The sequence below is a fragment of the Teleopsis dalmanni genome, chromosome 1 (assembly GCF_002237135.1).
Source record: "Teleopsis dalmanni isolate 2A chromosome 1, ASM223713v2, whole genome shotgun sequence".
Taxonomy (NCBI): Eukaryota; Metazoa; Arthropoda; class Insecta; order Diptera; family Diopsidae; genus Teleopsis; species Teleopsis dalmanni.
The window spans coordinates 158,299,046-158,308,978 of NC_051846.1; the positions used below are offsets into that span (position 1 = coordinate 158,299,046).

The window sequence follows — 9,933 nt, forward strand, 5'->3', positions numbered from 1 at the left end:
GTCAAACACCTTTCTAGCTGGATCACTTTCTTCCATTTGGGCGACCTGACCTATACAGCGAAGCCTATAAAGTTTTTTGCGCTTAAATATGTTAATGTCGTGGTATAGCTCATACAGCATATTGTTTCATCTAATTCGATGCTCGTCGCCGACATGTAAGAGATAGTGATGTCAAGTGCCTTCACATCACTATTAGTAATTGATTTTTATTTGACAAGAGACGGTTTTATTTCTTAATTGCTTATTTAGCTCGAAGTAAGTCTGTGGCTCTTCGTTAAATCTCTAGGCTGACGTCATTTTTGGTGCTTACGCTGGATCTCAAACAAACAAATACTTTCACACCACCAGCATTAAACCACTCAGCCGGTAAACCATTGGCGCCTGTAGCTTTGTTGCTTTTGAGCCGCATTATAGCTGTTTAAGCTTCTTATGTTCGGGAGGCGGGATGATTAATTCTGGATCTTCTTCGCTTTTAGTCACATCACTACTACCGCCACTTAGTAGGTTCGTGAAGTGATCTCTATAAATGTTAAGCATGTTTTGGATATTTTTCACTAGATAACCATTTTCATTCTTGCAGGAGCCATATTCCTGTCGCCAAGCTTTTCAAGCTCTTCGTTCTCACGTCTTTCTACTTCTTTCTTTTTTCACCTTAAAATTCGTTAATTTTCCCTTCTCTATTGCTTTTAGTTATCAGTTTAATGATTTTTGTCTTTACAAATATCATTTCGAAGATAATTAAAACTATGTCTCACCAAGAACTAAATTTGGATACCGTAGTAGAAATTAATAAAAAATTTTTTTTGTCAATAGACTTAGGGTAATATAAAGAATTTTCCACAGTCAAGCTTTGAGGAAATGGTTAAAGGCATCAGTGAAGAATTACCAATGTTACCACATGAACTTTGTGAAAAAAATAGAAATAAAAATTATGGCTTGAATTTAACTTGTGCTTGAATTAAATTGGATTACGAGGGTTACTACTTATATTTTGAGCGTAATAATAAAAAATTTTAAACTGTTAATTGAACATTGATTTATTGTTTTAGAAAGTGTTCTTCTTTATGATAAATACACTTTTGCACGCGTTAGAACCATTTGTCAAAGCATTTTTTGCAATCTTCTTCAGACATCTCCAAAAATTGGTTTTTAAAAGCAACAGCGGCTTCTTTCGCCGACAAAAATCGTTCTCCACTTAATTAACTCTTGACGGTCGGGAACAATACGAAGTCATTGGGTGGTAAATCACGACTGTACGGAAGATTATCCATCAATTCGATTTTTGGAATATTCAAATGGGAGTAGTCTGTTATTAGACGACATGTGTAAGCACTCGATGATGGAAAAGACAATGCAGTGAGTCTTCTTATTGAAGACTTACGATAAACAAATGGTTGTATACCATTTGAAATTAATCATTATACTTTTCTGTAGTGGTATCTGTATAGTTGCCACATGACCAGTTTTCCTGAAAAAACAAGCGCCCATTTGTTTCGAAGTGTTTCGACCTCGAACGCCTTTTGTTAGATTTGGTTCAACTTGAAACACCCATGCAATTGACTGCTGTTTACGTTTCGGCTCATATGCAAATATCCATGATTCGTCACCTCTAACTCGTAGAATCTTATATACATCTTTGAAGTACCGCCATTGTATTTCTTGAGCATTTGTGTGCACCAATTGACACGAGCATCTTTTTGAGATTTTGTCAAATAATGGGGGATGATATCCAACAAGAACAAACCTTTCTCACGGCTAAATGATCATGCAATATTTTATATATCCTGGTGGAACTAGTACCTCCGGTTTCCTCAACCTCATAGTATGTCGCATGGCGATCTTGCATTATCAGTTTTTGCACAGCATCAATGATTTCTGGCACAACAACTGATTTTGGATGACTTTCACGAATTTCGTCCAAACTGTGCGAGCGAATTGCGGCCATGATTAAAATCATTGTACCAGCATTTCACTGTGGCAAAAGATGGAGCTCCATTGCCAAATGTGGAAGTAAGTTGACCGATGTATTCTTGTCTTGATAATCCACGTCGAAATTCGTAATAAATCATCGCATGAAAACTCTCTCGCGTTAATTCCATTTTTTCGCGAACACTCGAACACAAAGCTCTTTTGACATTAAGTCTAAGGTAGGTCGTGTTTAATTAAAGAAACAGGCCAAACTTTCGTAACCAAAAGCCAGGTGACACCTGACAATAATCAGTGTTACGAAGACTTAAAATATAAATAGTGACCCTCATATGTAGTATTAATGTGATTTTATAGTTCCAACACCCGACCAAAGTGTTGTGTTTTATAACCCATTTACGGCACTAACCTTTAGGTTAATATACCCTTAGGCTTATTATTTTAATTATGTATAAAATTATATTTGCTAATTAATTCTTATTCCGAGAGTATTTTTTATTATCACAATTATATTAAAAACAAAAGGAAGCTCATCAATAGAAATCAAAAAATTTATATCAAGTATTGTTTTGATAACTGTTTTCTTATAATTCCATAAATAATCTGAATATATAACAACGGTTTTTGCAATTTAATGAAAATAATAAATTCATTTGGTTTATAAAGGAGACACAAAAAAAAAATTTCCGGAACAATAATCGAACCAAATAATAATAATAATAATAATAAGAATCGAACCAAACGTTAAGATTTTATATAAAAATTTATTAATGATTAACCTATGAGGGAATAAAAAATGGGTAGAAATATTGAAAAAAAAGGAATTAAAAGAGAAAAAGAGAGAGAGAGACAAAAATGCATAGAGAAAAATAAAGAGAAAATGGATAGCAAAAGAGAAAGAAAATAGAAGATAGTAGGAAAAAATGAGAGATTAGAGAACAAAAAAGCGAAAAGAATATGGATAAAGTAGAATAGACAAGTGTGGAGAGATAGAAAGGGAGAGGGAGAGAGACAACAGCGAGACAGAGAGGACAATAATTTTTCTCATTTTAGGTTATTAATGAGTATGAAGTATAACTAAGGATAATCTAATTTATATTTCGTATGATATTTATTTTAAATGAGTAGTGTTTTCTGGAAGTGTAAACTTAATTCGGCAGAACTTATTTTGTTATACGAAATTAAAATATTTATTGAAAATTCAGAATTATATTAGAGATATTTGAAGACAGGGCCCTCCTCTATTCAGTTTTATGCGTGATGCAGGTTATCACAGCAAACTACAAATACAACAAATTTTTCTTTGTTGGCCATAGATAATTAAATATGCCTTCCTTGAATTAATCATTCTAGACAAAGATTACATGAGGCTATAACAAATAAGCACATTCTTTATGTCTTTCACTGTCCACCTGAGACAGTGATAAACAAATACTTAGACAGTGATAAACAACTACTTATATACACAGAATATATACACTTTACTAATAGTTTGGTTAGGTCCGTTTAATGCAAATGTTTTTTGTTTAGGTTTAAAATGCATTATTTTACTGTTTACATATTACCTAAACTTTATTGCATATTCCACTTGGTATGTCTAAGTCGTCCTAGTGAGACATAGAACATTACTACAGCACAATTTGTAGTCATTGTGTTATATTCCACAATATTGTTTCATCGAAAGTATTCTGTTCATATAACAATTAGACAGAACAGGGCTAGCAAGTAAGCGTCTCCAAAAAAAACTAAATAATAACTTGGATGATGTATGTAGTAAGAATATTCGTCGTAAGGGAAGAGCTTATGAATTTGAAACAGAAGAAATATGCAGTTTTTAGAGACAGCAATCTTCACATCAGTAATTTTCGTTAAAACACTTCGAACGAGCTTAAGCTGATTCAATGTCTCGCCGTAGACATAGTCTATAGAACATTATCTTAATTTTTTTGTGTTTTTAAGGCCAATATAGATTTAATACTCAGATATTTTGTGAAATGTAGAAAGAAAGTTTTGTACATTAGCTCATTTCAGCTTTCATTGAACCCAATAAGATTCGATGTGTAGGAATTAAAGATATAGTTAGAGATGTTGATAGCTGTAAAATTAAACAAGTTCATTTCAGAGACTCTCTCTATAAGTGCTTTGGTCGATAAGTTGCAGTATACCGTCATCCCTTCTAAATACTCCATACTTTGTTTATGATAGCATCAAAAAAGCATTGATTTTTATAACATTTTGTTATTTTTTAATAGTAGTAATATTTTTAATTAAGAAACTTTTACATTTTAGTTGTGTTTATTTTAAAAATTTCTCGTCAATTATATTTGCTATGTAGCCAAAAGGTTTTAAATTAACAGTGGACTTAAAATTTATTTTGCATATACTATTTGATTAAGTTTATTTAAACAAAATGTTTCCTCAGCGCTGTTTTTATATTTTGGCAGTCGTCATTCTAGTGGAACTTTTTATTTTCTCAATCGCCTGGTATGTGGATAGTATTTCTAATCCCATATATCCGGAACATTTGAAATTGGATACCCTAGTGCGAGGTAAATAAAAAACTCGACATTTGATAAGATGAGAATTTTTAATGAATTTTATTTAGAGCCCACAATCGAGCAAATGATTGAAGGTGTTGATCAAGAACTGCACAATTTGCCGTTTCAACTTTATATACAAAATAAAGATAAGGGTTATGGCATAAATTCTACCTGCGCTCAATATCCCAATATTTTGCATATAAAGTTTCATAATAATTTTTATCAGGAATTTGAAAATTTAAATGTGACTTTTGAACTGTTCGGAGCATACTATGACAATCGAACTGCCTTTCCAGATCATCCAGTAATACGAGTTTTGGCGATGGTGAATCAAATTGAAGAGAAATTTCCCACAAGTTACTGCCAGTTGTGGTATGAAAAGCAAAAGGAACCTTTTATTGTGCCCATAACAAAATACTTTCCAATTTGGTTTAAGTATTGGGGTGGTAATCCAAATGTTTTGTATCCATTTTTGATAACATGTGTGCTACCAAGGAATAAGGTTTCTGAAGTACCACAAAGTGTATCCATTGTTGCTGAGGAATGCGAAAGAGCTACAAATCACTTGAAAGTTATATATGAATCACCAACACGAAATATCACGAAAGGTGGTTTTGCTGTTTGTTTGAAGAATTTGGTGTTTCCATTTGTTGATATATCCGCACGCTTGGTAGAATGGATGGAAATGATGCGCATACTTGGTGCTCAAGAAGTAATTGCTTACTCAATAACAGTACATCCGAATGTTACCAAAGTAATAGATTATTATAAGGAACAAGGTTTCTTAAGGGTATATCCTCATTCCTATGCACGTGGTGAACCTGTGTTTCCTTATATTATGCGTTATATTATGAAGCATCACTATCTTAATAAGGTGTTGAACGAACTGTTGCCATACAACGATTGTTTTTATAGAAATTTATATAAATATGATTATGTGGCTTGTATTGATTTGGATGAAGTAATCATGCCACTGGGTAATTGGACATCATGGTATGATATTGTTGAATATGCTGAAGAGCATAAACGTCCAGGTTGCCAAACTCATGTGAGTCTATGCTTTCAAAACATTTATTTTCCAAATTATGAAAAAGAGGGAACTGATTTAATTATTCCGAAATACTTTCATATGCTACAACATGTTCGGAGAGTCGAAAAACACTTGGACGTTGGTTTGGGAACAAAATGTTTACATAATACAAATTATGCTATAATGCTACACCATCATTATTGCTTCAAATGGTTGGGTTGTGGTCCACTGCACATAAATTCCACTCTCGCTCAATTACAACATTATCGGGACCCAGTAGACCAGCGTACAATGAATTTAACGATATTGGATGATAATATTTTGCGATTTCATAAAAATTTATTCAAACGGTCTATGAGAGTTTTTTATGAATTGAACTTTCTTTAGAAACCGTCACATCAAAATTCATGTTCAAATTACATCAAAATATTGATTTCATTTAAAACGAAAACATTGTCTCTTTATATAGCTTGTGTGGTGAATAAAAAATAATTTCCTTAATGTAAGTATCGCTCTGATTTTGTACAATTCTAAGTAACGACTAAAATCATAATTTGAAGCTCTGTCTTACATCGATCATGACTCTAAGGTATTTTTTGCTTCTTGTGATATATTTTAAGCCCACTAATTATAAATTTCATCTTCTTTTGCTTTTTTTGTGGTTATCAGTACCGCATCTGTTTTTTGAATCACCAAATCCAATCCTGCAATTTTAAGCTATCGTCGTGTTCTTGCTGCTACGTCAATCTATTTTACTTCTAAATAGTAAAGTTTTTGCCTATCACCACTAGTGGAATGACAGTGTAAGTCTAAAAACTGATCCTTATGGAATCCCGCCAGAGACCCGATACTATTTTCTTGCTTTGTCTGTGTCATAGTCATAGAAACCGTACTATCTTTCAGGTTCGAGAAACTTCTCTATTGTGTTCAACATGCATAGCAGCATATATGGTGATGTTTGGTCAGGTAGTTTTCCTGGTTTAAGTAACAGTACCAATCGCAAATTCCACTGTGTTAGAAAAATTCACTGATTTGCGCTTTGTGACTGTCCAGCTTTAACAGCGCACAGAAGAAACTTGTTGGAGCTTTTCTCCAGACTTAATTCGGGATTTTGTTCACAAAGCTTTAGAGGGCTTTGTGTAATTAAAAGTGATTAGACTGGATTGGATTGGTACAATTGGGCTCTTTTGATCGCCATACAGACTGTTGGGCAAACTCATGCCACTAGTTTTTAATGAAAAAAAATAATCTTGACTTATGGTTACTGCTCAACATCATACTGTAGCTGCATATCGGCATTGCGTTTTTATGTTATCGGAGATTCGTTTTGGAAAATTGCTCATGGAAAAGTTCTTATGAGAGATCCCTTATAGGTGAAGGTTTATGAAAATCATTTATTAAATATGGGCTAATGTGGCTAATGAATGCTGCACTATCGATGTTATGTTAGTAAGCTTTTATCTAATTCTTTTATTCGGAGAGTCCGTCAAAACATCGTTGTACGGTCAACCAACTTTCAATAAATTAATTCAATTTTTGTTCCTGTCTTTTCTTTGCTATTCGAATTCGTCTAATATTTATTCAATATTCAGAATAATTTTCGGGATCACTAATATACACAAAATTGTGTTTCCAAATAAAATACTATTTCATTATTTTGAACTGAACTTCAAATTATTTGATGACGTTTTGATGATTGAGACTAAAAGTCATACTCTTTTATTCTTCCTAACTGGTATTTCAGTTAAGTGTGTTTGTAGTTAAATAAATTTCTACTTAAATAAATGTTTATAAAAATAGAAATTATTCATATGAAATATGTTGAATGTATGACGTAGTATAAAAATTTGCTTATTAATTGATGACGTTTTGATGATTGGGACTTGAAGTCATACTCGTATCCGTATTCATAACCGGATGGTAGAGGGGAAAACAATTGCTTAATGAGTTTTGTTTTTTTTTGTTTTGTGAAAAAAATTGCAATAATTTCAAATAATATCTTAAGTAAAAAATATATATTGTATAATTTGAAGAAGCATAACTTATTGAATGTGAATGGTATCTGCCTGAAAATAACTTACAACCCGAAACACCTGTGCAAATTAGGGAAAGTTACTTGCTACGTCTCTATTTCAATAATTATGGACTGAAGGTATTCTGTGGGTTTATAAGAATGTTCAGTTTTAAAATGACAAATTTATGTTGGTTTAGATTACTTTTGGGGTTTTAAGCAATTGCAGAACTACTGAATTATAAGTATTTAATTAGCAATTGGCAAAGACGGTCGCTGCACTCTTTTTAGGATATCAGCAATTTTATTTTATTTGAAATCGCTAAAAAAATGTTAAATAAAAAATTTTATGTCAGTTTGGGATTTTTAGTATTCGTTAATTTAATTGTAATTTTAGTAATTAATTTAAATACATTAATGAGCAGCAATACGGCATATATGTATGCAAAAAATTTGAAATTGGATACAAGACCATGTAAGAAAACAAATATATATAATATATAATTGCAACAAATATTTTGGTATTGTTTAATAGCATATTCTTTCAGATCCCAGTAATGGAGAAATACTGGAAAGAATTAAAAAAAAATTCCTTATGCTGCCCATTGAATGGCTTTACCAAAACACTGAACAGAATAGAACTAATATAACTAACACAAAAATTTGTGCTCAATCGCCAACACTGTTGGATATAGAATATCACAACACCTATTGGCAAGGATATACAAATAAAAATTTGACATTTAAAGTATTTGGTGCATACTGGGATAGTAGAGAAGCTGTAGTGGAGGGACCACTAGTGCGAGTATTGGTTATGGTTAATCAAATCGACAGACCTTTTTATAAAAGCTATTGTCAACTGTGGTATGATGACACCGATGAACCGGAAATAGTCGAAGTGAAGACCTACGATTCGATATGGGTTGGAGCTTGGGGTAATAAACCGCGTCATTTATATCCGTATTTAATGAATTGTCAAGCACCCAAGTTCTTTATTAGTGATACAAATATAATAGAGCGAATACCTAAGAGAGTGTCATTGGTAGCAGAAAAATGTGATATGGCTACCAATAACGTACGCATTATCTATGAAGAACCATTGGCCTATAGTGAAGGTAAAGCGGTTAAATCGAGTTTTGCGGTTTGTGTTAAAAGCACATTCTACTCATATGTGGATATGTCAGCACGCTTGGTTGAGTGGCTGGAACTGTTGCGTTTGTTAGGTGTCGAGAAAGTGTTCATGTATAAGTTACAACTACATGCGAATGTTGAGAAAGTGTTGAACCATTACGAAAGCACAGGTTTTGTGCAATTAAGTCCATTTACCTATGCTCGCGGTGAGCCACCATTTGCTAGTTTCCAGAACGTCACCATCATAAAGGATATACTTAATAAGCGCACAAATGAGCTGATCGCCTACAATGACTGTCTCTACAGAAATATGTACAAATATAATTATCTAGCTCTTATAGATGTAGATGAGATTATTATGCCACTTGGAAAATTGATAAACTGGCATGAACTTTTGGAAGTTGCTAAAAGTATCAAAGATCCAAAATGTACAAATTTTGCAAGTTATTGTTTTCGTAATGTATACTTTCCCAGATTCGAGGGAAAACCTCCATATTCAGAGGAGGTTCCACCTTATTTCTATATGTTGCAACACGTAATACGTGTATCAAATTATACGAAGGAGGGACATGCCGTCAAATGCTTTCATAACACCGATTTTGTTGTTAGTCTGCACAATCATTATTCAAGGAAATACTTGCAAAGTTGCTTCCAACTAGCAATTGACAAAAAGTATGCACATATACAACATTACCGTGAGCCCGATTTGAAAGCAACGTTAAATGACACAGTGATAGATGATAGTATCTGGAGATATAAGGATACCTTGATGAGTAGATCAATGAAAGTTTTGAAAAGTTTGAATTTTTTAAATTAAAATATTTTTATTGTGACTTAATTTATTTAATAAAATATAAAGTTTATAAATAAGACATATTATTGTTTAGAAGTTAACTCTTCTAACATATATTCTACTATAAGATGCTAACTCTATGGCATCTCGAGATAGAAGGATGCCTTGATAATTCGATCAACGAAGGTTTTTAATAGTTTGAATTTTTAAATTAATATATTTTTATTGTGATTAAATTGTATAAAAAAGATATAATATTGTTTAGAAGTCAACTCTCAATTTGTTGAAGTAACAGTGGTGAAAAATTATATTTAAGAACGGGATTTTTTCCACTATATAGCTATAAATACACGCGTCCAGATATATATTTATATAGTCGTCATATATGTATATATGGACATGGTGTATATTATAATATGATGGAATATTGTACACTACTGTCTGTTAGAATCTTAGGACTATCATTGTGAAATGTTTCCTATTCTAATTCGAAGTCCTAATA

General features: G+C 32.4%; 2 protein-coding genes across 2 annotated transcripts; both read left to right on the top strand.

Moving 5' to 3' along the window:
- Positions 1 to 4,222: 4,222 nt before the first annotated feature.
- LOC119669591 lies at positions 4,223 to 5,999 on the top strand. The gene is made up of 2 exons (XM_038079557.1): positions 4,223 to 4,475; positions 4,532 to 5,999. The coding sequence occupies exons 1-2, from the start codon at positions 4,337 to 4,339 to the stop codon at positions 5,881 to 5,883; spliced, it is 1,491 nt and encodes a 496-aa protein (XP_037935485.1). The 5' UTR covers positions 4,223 to 4,336; the 3' UTR covers positions 5,884 to 5,999.
- A 2,056-nt stretch (positions 6,000 to 8,055) lies between these two features.
- LOC119666547 lies at positions 8,056 to 9,455 on the top strand (the record flags this gene model as incomplete). The annotated part of the gene is given in 1 exon segment (XM_038075830.1): positions 8,056 to 9,455. A coding segment is annotated over 1 exon segment (1,400 nt), but the record flags the coding sequence as incomplete, so codon positions are not given.
- Between the last annotated feature and the right edge of the window lie 478 nt (positions 9,456 to 9,933).